This window comes from Lutra lutra, chromosome 1 (genome assembly GCF_902655055.1).
Source record: "Lutra lutra chromosome 1, mLutLut1.2, whole genome shotgun sequence".
Lineage (NCBI taxonomy): Eukaryota > Metazoa > Chordata > Mammalia > Carnivora > Mustelidae > Lutra > Lutra lutra.
This window is the reverse complement of record NC_062278.1, coordinates 77,757,160-77,771,637: the sequence shown is the minus strand read 5'-3', so window position 1 is coordinate 77,771,637 and position 14,478 is coordinate 77,757,160. Positions and strand designations below refer to the sequence as shown.

Below are 14,478 nucleotides of genomic sequence, written 5' to 3'. Positions count from 1 at the left end.
CATCTGTTATCTTAGACCTTTGTTACCAGGTAACACAAGAGGAGATACTCAAAGGCAGTGTGAAAGGTTTTAGTTTACAGATTCTCAGTCCAAAGATTTCAAATTTGAGAGAAGCAACAGCAGAAAAGGAGAGAAGTCAAGAAGGTATGAAGAGAAGCTTCCATCCTGGCATTCTGCTGACAAGAACCACCGTCGAGGGTGAAGGTTCCTGATCGGCTGGGATCTGTCCATTCAGCCACTGTAATAAATGCAGCCAAAAGGGCAGTCACTTCTCGTCAGTCCCAAGGTCTCGTTTTTGAACCTCACCCTCACAAAAGCCATTTCTCATCATGCCAAACCAACAAAAGAAAGTCATTTTTTGCATGGCTGGGGTGTTAAGCTTCGTGTGTGCCCTTGGAGTGGTGACAGCCCTGGGGACACCGTTGTGGATCAAAGCCACCTTCCTCTGCAAAACAGGGGCTCTGCTCGTCAATGCCTCTGGGCAGGAGCTGGACAAGTTCACGGGCGAGATGCAGTACGGGCTTTTCCATGGAGAGGGTGTGAGGCAGTGTGGGCTGGGAGCAAGGCCCTTTCGGTTCTCCCGTAAGTAACAATTGCATTTGAATTATTTAATACTTTAGGCATACTCTTACAACTGTTGCAAGGGATTGTTTTTAAGAGCTTTGCCCTGGCTATCGCCGGCCTTTTAAAACAGATGGGAACCTTTTGGGTCTTTTCCGAGCAATTTCCTCTTCTTAGTTTTTATTATTTTGTTTTTATTAATTATTTCATTCTGGTTTTATTTAATGACAACTTATAGTTAATGAGCTGCTATGGAATTAAACTTTGAGAGGATAAGCAATTAAGTTCTTAAATATTAATATCTATGCTAGAAATTTTGGTATCTTTTAAAAAGAAGAGGGGCGGCTTGGAGAAATAAAAGCTGTAAGAGAGGATGTTCATTTTGCACTTAAAAAAAAACAAAAAAGATCAGTGTCATGGGCTCCTTAACCAACTCTAGCTGCTTTTCTACCTTGCTCATGACTTTGTACCCTGTCTACCCTGTATTATCCCTGCTAGGACCTTTCTTGCTGTTAATATTCTTTTTAAAAAATTTTTTTAACCAATTTGAATCACTTGGCTATAGAAATTTAAAATGATCTGCTATGCTAACTGGGAAAGAAATAGATGCCTATTTAGTATAAAAAATTTGCATCAGATTGATCTTCAAATCATGTAGAGAATATGAGACAGATTTTCCTGTTCGATTTTTGTGAAATGGAAGTGTTACCCACAGTATTATAACCTGTTTATCTTAAGAAGAGAATTTTTAAAAAATTACCATGTGAATAGGCAACTCATTAAATGAAAATTAATAAGAAGTCATTTGTTATATCTCTCACAACACACATTCAGAAATTATTATTATTTCAAAAAGGCTGGTTTGGAACAATCTTATGAAGAAACAGCCAGTAAATTACTGCATAAATCACTCTTCAGGAAAGGAGGTTACCAATTGAGGCATTTAAAATGAATTATTATTTTGCCTGGGTATTTTTTTTTCTCTAGCATAGGTAGAAAGCTAAATTAATTGAATTTATTATTAACCTATGCAGTGTCTAATTAAATTTCAGAGCTGGCCTATTTATATTTCTGCAACATTCCTTATATCTTCTTAGCAGTCATTGGACACCAACGTTCACTCACATACGTTATTAGAGAATAAGAATTGTCACAGGGCTCCAAAAAATCCCCAAGAATTAGTCTTCAGCTTTTCAAAAAATTATCATCACTAGATTTGATGAAGTGAATACCAACTCTTTTCACTGAATGGCTTTAGTTCATTAAGGTAATGGGGCTGTTAGAGTTGCTTAGCTTTCCTTAGGGGGGAAAGAGAACAAAGCCAAATATCACATGATTTCCAACTGTATTAAAAAATAAAAAAGGAAAAAAGATGAGTGAAATGATTTAACCATGAGTCATCGGCAGCTAAAGTGTGAGTAAAGCTTCTCACAAACGAATTTCGACAAAAGCAGGGAACAGACAGTGAATTTTTCTGAAGCCTTTGTATTTTGTACAGTGAAATAGAGATAAACTTTACTCATACCCCAGGACGGGTTTCAAAACAATATGTTCTCTGAACACTTACTAGACACTAAGCATATTTCATCTTAGTTTTTCCTCACACAGCTACATTCCTCGGTGGTTCGACACGCGTTTTTATGGCTGTGTTCTCTGCTGGCCCCCTCTGTGATGTGCTTGCTCTAGTCACCTGTCCCTCCCTTTGTTTTTGTGAGGACTCAGAATCAGTGGGGTCTAAAACCACACCATCACCTGGCCCAGAATTGCATTCATCCCCATGATCTGCCCCCAGCCTTGTAAAGAAAAGCTAATATCTGTCTGTTCTGGGATGACAACCTCTCTACAGAAACTTTCTAGGTGCTAGAGCTGTGAAAACCTCATTAATTTCCATGAGAGCTGGCAAAGTAGACGTAAGCATCACTTTTTCTGCCTAAGCATAGAAGTATCTCTTTCAGCGGAACATGAGAGAAAGTTGGGAAAACTGAACACTTCTAAGAGAGTCCCTAAAAAGCATAATGCTCATTTAGATAAACAGCTCTCTTGTGATAAAAGCTTCCTAACCAATGTTCCTTTATTATTTTTTTTAAGATTTTTATTTATTTGACAGACAGAGATCACAAGCAGGCAGAGAGGCAGGCAGAGAGAGAAGGAAGGGAAGCAGGCTCCCCACTGAGCAAAGAGCCCGATGTGGGGTTCGATCCCAGGACCCTGAGATCATGACCTGAGCTGAAGACAGAGGCTTAACCCACTGAGCTACCCAGGCGCCCCAAGTGAAATGAATTTTAAGGATACTTTTCTTTAACCCAAGATATCCAGAATACTGTCATTTTAACATGTAGTCAGTATAAGATAGGAGATATTTCACTTTTTTTCCCCAAGGGCTTAGTCTTTGCAATCTTGTCTGTATTTACACTTAACTGCCCATCTCAACCCAAATGAGCCACATTTCAAATGCTCCCTCTCCATTTCAGCGTAGCTAATAGCTATCACAATGGGACAGTGCCAATTTAGCTAAAGATTTACTCTAAGTAAACTGGGCATCGACAGTGTCCCTATCCATATTCTAAATGAATTTTTGCTTGATTCTGCTGTACAAGTTTACGTGTTATTTTTATGGACAATGCACATGTCACTTTTAAAACCCAGGCACATAGTATAACATGAGGTTAAAGAACGGACCAGAAAAATATTAGGCACTGTTGTCATGTTTGTTCCTATTAAATATTCCCTGTTAACTACTCTATCTCTTTTAATTATAGCAAGAGTCTTCCCTGCCAGCATGCACAGTTATGCTGGGAAAACTTCTGCCTCGTTTACTCTGGCTCATTCTCATCCATTTATGGGTCAGCGCTTCATTTTCCAGAGGTCACTAGCATTCATACCTAGCACATAATTTCATTCATTATAATGAAGGACGGTTTTCCTTTCAAGGAAACACAACTGGTGGGCTTAATTTTTCCTGATATGTCACCTGTAAAATTTTAATGATGCTGTTTAAACTCCAACTGTAGCCATCAAAAGAAAAACTCAAAAACAGTTTTGAGCTTAATGTGTGTGGGTGGGTTTCTGTTTTGGTGATTCGAAACACTGCAGAGCATCATCAAATACGAAACCCAAGAATCATATGGCATCAATCATTCCTAGATATGCTGATCTATTTATTGCCAAGATAGTTCAATGAGCTGATAAAAACATATGGAGGTGGCTTTTTTTGTTGTTTTTTTTTTTTGGAAATAATATCTAACCAATCGTGTATCACAGCTTGCAACTTCAGTCATCCTTTTAAAGCATTTTAATTGAGACCTTAGGATTGAAAATTTGTTAGAAAGCTTAACAGAGAGTTAGTCTACTTCATATTTTTAAAAAAGCAGACTTTCTTTACCAGATGAGGTCCATCACCCACATTACAGAGGGGATGTTGAAACTACTGTGTCAGCAAGCAGAGGGCTCCTCAAACAGATTTTGGGGCACAACCGTTAAGACTCAGGGTCTCTGCCTCCACTCCCGAAAGTCGGCGCTGTACCTCCAGGGTCTCCTGCAAGCGTGACTCCCCCACCTGCCCCAGGTGTTCTACCCCTCACCATTCTGCATAACCTGCTTCTCTTTTCTCACCCCTCCTGCCCATGGCAGAGCTGCCAAGGTCTTAATGTACCCCTTCTGATAACACTGCCTGTCTCTCCTCCCTTCCTTAATGGACTGTCTGTCGGGAGGGAAACCTATGGAGTTGACCCGGGAAGATGCCCTGGTGGGAGGAAAGGGGAAAGACAGTTGTACCATTTTTGCCTCCCCACTGCCTATTAGCTCTGGATCCTCATAACGGATCTCACCCATTCAAACAGTCCATCAAATAGAAATTTTGTTTTCCTTCCATTGGGGGGAATAAAAAAGTGATGGTGGGATTCGAAGATAGTAATGATTGAGAAGCACCAGTGTGAAGGGAAACTCTTCAACTTTTCTTGGCCAAATAATTGTTTCCTGTTTTGTCCTTCCCAGACCTCGATGTTCACTCCATTATTTCAAGTCACCTTGGATCATAAGTATTTGAGAATGTGTATTTCTTTGTAAGGAGATCCTCGGCCCTCGGAAGTGGGGGCGCTGGGTATTCCTCATCTCTACACTCCCACCAGTGAGTCACAAAGAGGTGCTTGAGAAATGTTTGGTAAACAGGCATATGAGATTAAGTAATCTGGGTTGAGGCAGGTCTGTGTCCCTCACTGGGGATTAGATTTGAAGCAAATCACGTTTCATCCGTGTTCAGTTCTTCCATCTATAAAATGGGAGATGAAACTGGGTGATTTCTAACATCTCTTCTAGTTAGGACACTTTACGAGCTATGTAATGAGAGGCTGGCTGTTCTAAACAAGGTCCTTCCAGCTTTAAAATGGCTTGACCCTTCTACTCTGTCGGTTGAAGTCTCTGCTGACAGATTCCAGCCACTCTCTTCAGAAGTGGTGAGTTTTGTGTGCCTTTACTCTTTGGTCCTCAAAGCTCATGATTTTTAAAGTATTTGGAAATACCTACCATTTATCAGGACCCAAGGAATTTTGTTATCAAAACAAATACTTCTCTTCCTCCCTGTCAAAACCTTTTACCATTTGTGTGGGAAACTGCAGGTTAAAGGAGGAGAAAATGAAGAATGGAATGTTTTGGGATTCTAGGGAGGTGGGTTAGCGGGAACAGCCATAAACACCCACACCATCTAATGGCGTTATTGAGAAAGCCAAAACGAAGGTCAAAATACAGTGAAAGGCTGACCTCCTATGCCCTCCATTTTTTTTCTGGAAACTTCTCTTCCATTCTTACTGGGAAAACTCCTCCTTCCTGCATTGATTTCCTGATAATGGCAAAGATTTAGGAATGAGCAGTATGTTTAATACTCTCAGAGTTTTCTTCATCCAAAAGGAGGAGACATCATCCTCAAATTCGTGAGAAATATTGGCCAAGAAAAGACATGTGTCCTTCCTCCTTAGCAACTACTTCCAGTTCCCTTACCAGGAAGAATCCCTCACAGAACCAGCCTCACCTATTAGAGTTTTGCACATGTGTGTGCACACATGCACACACACACACACACACTCAAGCACACACCTTCCTTTCCTTGAAATCACTCTCCACCCTAACAGCCGTAAAGTCACTGACTGGGGCTCAGCTGAGACATGAAGCTTGGGGCTTCTGGAACTTAACCCTGATGTGTGTGAACTTTACCGATTGGTGAAGGACTCCAGATCATTCTTACAATTTGCTGCTGTGCTTTCTCTTCTAACCTCTGAGGTAACTCATCTTCCCAAAGGATGTTTAGACAACCTCCAAAGAAAAAATACTTATTTCAGCTGCCCATTTCCTGGGTGCCTAAATCATCTCTAGCCCTTATATGGGAGGTGTGACGATGCTATTCCTTTTGAACCAAAATGGAAACTGTAAACTCAGAGAGGTCACAAATTTCTCAAGGTCACAGATCGAGTGGGTAGCCGACCTGAGACTGAAATTCAGACCCGTAGGATATTGCCAGTTCTGTCTCCTTATCATATGCAAAAAGGACACAAAGAAATGAAGAAAATACAAGAGTACTTTCAGTTTCACCAGCCAGTTAGACAATGTCAGTACTTCCCAACACCTGGAACTTGTATATCCATGTAAAGGTCCTTGGCCTTATGACTTGAATTCCTGTGCTGCCTCTTTATCTCACATTTCGGTGGCCCTGATGTCTAAGCCCTAATCTTTGACCTTTGGAAGGTAAAATCGTCAAGTCAAAGCCTGTTTAATAATCTAGGCTGAAAAAAAAATCTAGGTTGAGCTGGTCACATGCTTATGGCTAATCTTTGGGTTATGTCATCATATTACCTTGATGTTGATAATTTCTGCCGAGAGAGGAGATATCTGATTGCACATGTGGCTAGCTGATGTAAGTGCACTGCCAGTGAAAACCTTCGTGGTAAGATCTTCAAAGTGGCTTGGACTGCAACATAATGTCACCGCAGCAAAGACCAAAACTGTAGGCTCCTTCCTGTGGTGTCATGAACAGTTTCAGAACAGGCAGGGACGAAAAGAAAAGCAGGTCCCCAGCATTCGTTTCACTTTAAAATCTGGTGATTTATGAGGAGCCAATGGGTTAGATTTAGAGTGTAAGTTAAAATCTCATTTAAAAAAAAATGAAAAAATGAAAACTCATTTTTATCTCTGAATGAGATCAGGGGTTTCAAAAGTTAAAGACTTTTTTTTTTTTTTTTTTTACACAAGACTTATTTAAATTAGATTAAACAAATTCGCCTTTCAATCCAGTCGTGCACCGAACTACCCAGACTGGCTGGGAGCTGATACACTTTGATTCCAGGTATGATGGAGCTGACTAATAGCAAACTGTACCTGGCAGACTAATTTATGCAGGATTCATATTTCGCTCCCTCTCAGCATGTTATAACTGTAGCAAAGCCATTCTCAGGAGTTATTACCCCAACATAATCATACCCTGTGGATTTGGAGCAGTTAAATGGGTTCTGTTGTCAGACACACATATGCACCGAAGCAGCTGTCGTCCCTCAGCTGCCATGGCTGAGTAAGGCTCACTGGTGGGGCTTCCTCTGAAATGGGCTGAGGCAGGTAGACACACATCAGCTGAGAGAAATTTGGGCAAGGTACTGAAAAATGGTCTTTTAAACAGTTCTGTCTTACCATCAGGTCTCCTCCTCTGAAGTGCTGGGGTCATGGATTTCCTTCTCCCTGACCATGCAGCCATCAGATGGAAGCCTGCCTCCATACCTGGGTGTGAGATGATGGCTGATATTAGAGGAAGTGAATGCACTGAGCTTACGTCAGGGAATGGCTTTCCCTGGATTTTCCTAACCACTGACTGCAGACGGGCTGAGGGCAAAGTCAGATCAAGAGCATATCTGTAAGAAGAAAGAAATCTTCCCTCTTATTCCCTTTTAAGAAAATGAATTGCTGAGCACCAAGGGGCCAGATACAACTTCTCTTTTTACACACGTTTTATGTGGAGAAGGATGAGTTGAGAAGGAAGCAGGACCTCGGAAGCTACCAGATGGCTTTAATCTAGGAAGCAGTTGCTGCACCATTGTTGACATTGGCAGAGACTGCCTTCTTTCTGGGAGCTTCACAGATGGGGTTACCTGCATTTTACATCTGGCTAGAGGAAGGTGAAAAGGGTTGGTGAAACCTATGCCATCAGGTCAGGGGTCTCTAACCCTGGCTGCACTTTAGAATCACCTGGAGAGTCTCTAAAACTTTGGATGCTAAGGCTGCATCCCAGGCAAATCGAACTGGGATCTCTGGAGGTGGGGCCTGAGGATTGGAAGGTTTTAGAAGCTCCCTGGGAGATTCCAGTAGTATCCAAGGCTGAGAATTACTGAGGTGGATGATGGCCACGAAAGGTGGGAGAAGGTGAGGGGTCTGGCGCTCTCCACATTAGGGAAGGGCAAGACCATCAGAAGGAGGGCAGCGAGGAGCCCCGGAGCTGTACTTAGCACTGTTTCCGCACAGGTGGGAAGTTTGGGGATCCTTATCTTCTACTCCTTTAGCTGTGTATTTCCATGAAGGGTCTCACTTTCCTTACACTCTCCTGGCCTCAGAGGGAATGAGAGATTGGATTGAGGAGTTTGAGTAAGAAACAGGATACGAGGCTCTCAGCCCTAGGGCCTTCCCCCCTTTCCAAGTCTGCCCAAAACCAGGTATAGGAACCTGCTCTCTACCTGGTCAGGATAAGGGAGCCAGCTCTGTCCCGGACTGGGAGGCTTTCAGCTGTCCAGCCCCACCTGTGACTGGGTGGGTGAGGCTGACTAATTCAACAGAACTTGGTGTAAAATCTAAGCCATGTTCTCCAGCACTTTCTCAGAAATAAAATCAACATTTTGGTCTTCACCTGCCTGTCTCCTGTGGAAGGGCTCTGCTCCTTCCAAAGAGATTATCAAGGGTCCTCTTTAGAGGTGTGTCATCAGCCTAAAAATCATTTAAGATAAGTCATTACATAGAGAATGTCCAAGAAATAGCACAAGGGAAATAGAAATGAGAATGAAAACAATATATCAGGTGCTGAGGAAAGTGTGTGACAGGTACCAAATAAGTAATTAGCTATAAATCTAAAGTCCCTGGATTATTTACAGGAATAGTCACCCACCTGGTCAGGGAGGGAATAAAGTAAAAAACTGAGCTTCAAGAGAGACAGTTTGCCTGAATTCCATGTATCTAGGGACTCCTATGGGGGGCAGGGGGCGAGAAGAATCTTTGGTCTCAATGTACAGATAAGTACTCTGGCCACCTGTGAGCCAAAGTGCTCCCTCCCAGCCCCAGTGACTGATCACGAGATTTGAAAATGCAGACACTCTCACAGCATTGGGTTCTTCTATCCACTCCTCTTGGTGAAAATACAACTCCCCTGCCATTCTCATCATGTTTAAAAAAAATTTTAAGCAGTTACTTCCAATGTACATAGAGCATCCACAGAAACGATTTCACTTGTGTCTCTTGAAAGTTCTGCAACATTTCCATCACTACTCACATTTACACATAAAGGAGTCGAGGTATACAGAGGCTAACATGAGCAGTAAATGGCAAAACCAAATAAATTCCAAACTTTCCTAACTCCAAAAGCCAAAAGCTTTTTTTCAACCTGTCATACTGCTTTTCAGTTAAGGTCTGGCTCTTTGTCTCTCTTCCCACCAGCTGCTCTGTCCTTGCTTTGGTGTTGCATGATAGTCTAACTACCTAATACTCTTGGTTAATGCCTCAGTACAGGTTTAGATTGGATTGACTAAACTCCTGTTTAAGAACTGTAGGGTAGGGCGCCTGGGTGGCTCAGTGGGTTGAGCCGCTGCCTTCAGCTCGGGTCATGATCCCAGGTCCTGGGTTCGAGCCCCGCATCGGGCTTTCTGCTCAGCAGGGAGCCTGCTTCCTCCTCTCTCTCTCTGCCTGCCTCTCTGCCTACTTGTGATTTCTCTCTGTCAAATAAATAAATAAAATCTTAAAAAAAAAAAAAAGAACTGTAGGGTAAAAGACAGGACTGTTAGACTGGAATCAGTATTGGCTAAAAAGGAGAACAAAGTTTCAGGATAAAACACAACAGAGGAACCCAGCAGATAGAAATAAATCGTAAGGCAGCTGAAATGAAAGCCATATGTTAAGAGATAGCAAATAAAACATGGATTAATGGCAAGTAATAAAGGAACATACTTAGTTTGTAAAAACATGGTTCTTTATCTTATCCTTATTAATCTCCAATGATCTATTGAAAACAGCAGGACTCTACATGTAAGACACAAATTCTTTGTAAGTTAGAGTATATGTGCCCTCACCCCCCACCCCCAGGGGGGAAAAATTACTGGGGTCTATTTTGTGCCTAAACATTCTAGACTCTGCAGTTATGAAGGGAAAGAGAGGGTGCCGGTCCATGAATAATGAAGAATCTGGCAAAAGGGTTTTTAGCTAACTGACAATTTGTAAAGGCGCACAGGTACGTCAGTCAAGAGGGACTACATTATGTTTTAATAACAAGGAGGTTCATGCCGCATGGGTGAATCAGCAAAGATTGATTTCTTGCTCACAGTACATGTTCATCAGGGATCCGCTGGAGGCCCATTCCAGGGTGCAGCCACCATCTGGAACGTCGCCAGCTGTTAGAACGGAGGGTAAGAATCATGGAGGCTCTCCCTCTGACATCGAAATCCTCTGACCTGGCACGGACACATGCTACTTCCCCTTGTATACTTTACTGGGAAAGGTTGTTCTACAGCCTCATCTAACTTCAGAGGGGCCAGGACATGCAAGAGTGCCCAGAATGGGGAAGAACCGGGATCGTAGATGGCTGAAGAGCACTAATTACTATCACCATTATGGTTTTTATTCTGAATGCTCCAACGAGGAGAATTGCTCTTTGTCAGGGCAAGTCACAGGGGAATTGGGAGAGAGATCTTAAGGTTTAGAGTTTGAGTTCACTCCACGGCATTGAAGAAGCCATTCTGAGCAAAGGAATAGCATGAGCGGAATTATGAAGAGCTTATTGTGGCCAGAGTACAGAGGACGTTAGAGAAAGGAGCAGAAAGGCAAGGCTAGGGAGGAAGTCAGGGATCAGAAGGGGAGAGTGTGCTGTCCTGAGGCAGTGCACTTGATATTGCAGGCAAGGGGAAGCCTTACTAAGCAGGTATGTGACAAGGCAAGAGATGAATGGAGGAAGACTAAAAGGGAGGTGAGGAGGCCAGTCAAGGGCTCCTCTGTCCCCTATTTGGTGGCCCAAGCCAGAGCATTGCCAGAGGGCTGCAAAGGAGGGGAAGTAGTTCCCAAATAAGCAGAAGCAAAAAATCAACAGATCTTAGTGACATGAGGTGAACCCCAGGTTTCTGCAGGACAGAGAGCTGTAGCAATTCACGGAGATCAATACAGAAGGAGAAAGTTTAGAGGGAAGATGAAATTCTTTTTGGTCATGTTTACTGAGGTCCACTTATAGGCCAGCAACAAGAAATGTCCATCAGCTGTGCAGTTTGGAAGTCATGGGAACGACTGGGAATGAAGGTTGAGAAGAGGGAATCCCCAGATTAGAGGTGGTAGTGGGAGCTACACTGGAAGGAGAGGTCTCCTAGGAAAGGGAATCAAGTGAGAAGGGGAACAAGAGTGGGTTGTAGAAAACACCAACCCTTATGGGTTGAGGAGGAGGGATTGGCCAAGCAGGCTGAGAAGGGAGGGTCAGTGAGCTGCAGGGGAACCAGCAGAGGTCAAAGCAAGGAAGGAGAAACTTTCAAAGGGGAGTAGTGTTCAGCAGTCCCAAACACTGCAGCAGTGTCAAATAAGAGAAAGTGATAATAATCCTTTGATTTTTTTTAAATTTCACAAGGTCAAGGGGGACCTTTTCTAAGGCAGTCCTGATAGAGTGGTGGGGAAGAGAAGTCCTTGAAGGAGCTGACGAAGGAACAGAAGGCCAGAACTCAGAGCAAGGCCGTGGTCAGGATCCTAGAGGCGACCCATGGCCCAGCATATACACGTGCATGCCTCTCTCTCTCTCTCCCTCTCTCTCTGTGCGTGCATGTGTGTGTGTGTGTGTGTGTGTGTGTGTGTGTGTGTCTGTGGGTATGTTCACAATGGGAGGGTCCGGAGTGTGATTCTATACTGAGAGGATAAAGCAGTAGGGAGGAAAATGCTGAGGACAGACCAAAGAGGTAGGTAAAGGATTGAGAAGGGACCCTGTGAGGTAGAAAATGAGTCTGACAGCACCAGGAGAAGGCCAGACTGCATAGGAGGGAAAAAAATTCACTAAGAATGGAGGTAAGGCTGGGGAGAACCAAACCAAGCATGGCAATAGGGAACTGCAAGGTGAGGGAATTCCCTCGATGGACTCCATTTCCTCTTTGAAATGGAAGAGTTCCATTCACTGGCTGTTTTCAGGCCTTCTGGAAGCCAGGCACACACACGGAGGGAAATGGAGACGAGGGTGTGATAGGTGCCTAAGAGTGGGGAAGGACTGGAATATGACAAGGGACAGAAAAGGGAAAGACTGGAGAAGACTTTGCAGAATGGCTGGGGGTTGTGGTAAACCAGAGATCAAAGGCCCAAGTAGGAATGGGGGCACACAGGCAAGGAACATAGCCCAAATGATTGCGGGAGGGTAAATTTTCTATGGAGAGCTCTCCTGGGACTGCATTTTCACTCCAAGCCATTTGCTTATGCCTTACTCAGCTGTGTTTTGTAATAACAGACTGCAGGAATGACGGTATGACAGCCTTTTTCTGTACACAGGGCTAGTTACGCAATGTGGATTTGCTTCCCTCCCTGCCCCCCAACCTCCTGTGACAGGTGCCTTCTATTCTGCTATTAGGAGAGTGACCTCAATGACTAGTTCTTTCTAGTTTTCTGTTTTTGATTAGATATCTTGTCAGAAATCTCTGCTTGCAGACTGCAGGGAAGAGAAATTGAGCTTTGAACCAGTAGTTTCATATGTGTTACAAAATATAACTCACCTTCTTTAGGTTACATTTTATCAATATGCGTACAGCATTCTTTTTTTTTTTTTTTTTAAGATTTATTTGACAGAGAAAGGTCACGAGTAGGCAGAGGCAAGCAGAGAGAGAGGGGGAAGCAGGCTCCCCACGGAGCAGAGAGCCCGATGCAGGGCTCCATCCCAGGACCCTGGGATCGTGACCTGAGCCGAAGGCAGAGGCTTAACCCACTGAGCCACCCGGGCGCCCATACACATAACAGCATTCTTTTAGAAAGCACTCTGATCCAAGTAACTCCGTTCCTGAAAAGTTAGTCCGGCTCGTCATCCACCTCCATAATAAGAAAGAAGGAATGTGCTTGAAGATGTTCACTGCAGCATTAGGCAGAATAAAGAAACAATGAAGACAACATGACAGACAGCAGTGCCTTAGTTTGTTGGAAAATCCACAGTGTTATCTACATGAGTTATGAAGGCAACATGGAAAATGCTTATATTCTGAATGAGAAGTACAGAATATTACTTCAAAATTGCATTATTATTATAATATAGGAAATACATATTAAGATGGACAAAGATTTGAAACAAAAATAAAGAAAAATTTTGCTTTTATATTGGTAGGACTGCGGGTGACATTTTTATCTTAATTTCCATTTCATTGTTATAATGTTTTTCATTTATTTTTAAAAATTCCTCTACGAACAGTTGGACATTTGAACAGAAACACAATGAGGAACAAGTCCATCTTTTCCTAATCCTCCTGCCCTGCTAACAAAAAAGAGCTTTGTCGTGTTCAGGGTTGAGATGAATTCTTTTACAAATCCCAAACTTTAAAGAAGACTTCTTCGATTTGACATCTAAAACATGATACATAAAAGAAAAACAATTGATAAACTAGAATACATAAAAATAAGAGCTGCTTTTCAAAAGGCACTGATAAGAGAATGAACAGACAAGCCACATACTTGGAGAAAATATTTGTGAATTACTTATCTGATACAGGGCTCATATCCAGCATGCATAAAGAATTCTCAGAACTCAATAATAATAAGAAACAATCCAATAAAAAATGCACAAAGATATCAACACTCTTCACCAAAAAAGATATATAGAAAGCAAATAAACTCACAAAACGATGCTCACTATCATTAGTCATTTGGAAAATGCCAAGCAAAATTAAAATGAGGTAAACTACACACCTATTTAAATGATTACAATTTTTAAAAGCCGCCAAGTGCAAGAATGCAGAAAGATTGGGACTCATACACGGTTGTGGGAGGGTGAAATAGCACAGTCACTCTGGAAAACAATTGCCAGTTTCTTACAAGTTACATATGCAGGAGCTGGGGGTGGGGTGAGGGGGCAGGTGGACGGCAAAGGGGAAACCGGAAGTTTCTGGAACAGTGAAATTGTTCTATTTATTGATTGAGACGGTGATTGCATAACCGAGTGTCAGAATTCACAGAAATAACCACTAAAAAGGGAGAGTTTTTTCCTCCCTTTTCTTACTGTGTTTATTTTACTTTAATCTTAAAAATGGGAGGAGGGGGGCGCCTGGGTGGCTCAGTGGGTTAAGCCGCTGCCTTCGGCTCAGGTCATGATCTCAGGGTCCTGGGATCGAGTCCCGCATCGGGTTCTCTGCTCGGCAAAGATCCTGCTTCTCTCTCTCTCTCTGCCTGCCTCTCCATCTACTTGTGATCTCTCTCTGTCAAATAAATAAAATAAAATCTTTAAAAAAAATAAAAAAAATAAAAATGGGAGGAGGAAGAGGAGTAAAAGGCAAAGGTAGCAATCCCCTGTGTCATTAGGCAATTTAACTTCTCTGTGCTTCAGGGCTTTTTTTTTTTTTTTTTTTTAATCTATACATTGAGGATAAAATAGTCCCTTCTTTATATTGTCATAAGAATTAAAAAATTCAAATCTCTCATTTATGTTTCAATTTATGTTGTAAAAATAAAAAGACTTTTAGTTTCTCATTTATGTAA

General features: G+C 42.4%; 1 protein-coding gene across 1 annotated transcript in view; it reads left to right on the top strand.

Annotated features, from left to right (window-relative positions):
• The first annotated feature begins 329 nt into the window (after positions 1 to 329).
• CLRN1 (clarin 1) overlaps positions 330 to 14,478 on the top strand; it is a 31,925-nt gene continuing 17,776 nt past the window's right edge. The window contains exon 1 of the mRNA XM_047693241.1: positions 330 to 582. Within this exon, the coding sequence (XP_047549197.1) occupies positions 330 to 582 (253 nt within the window). The remainder of the gene's footprint in view (positions 583 to 14,478) is intronic.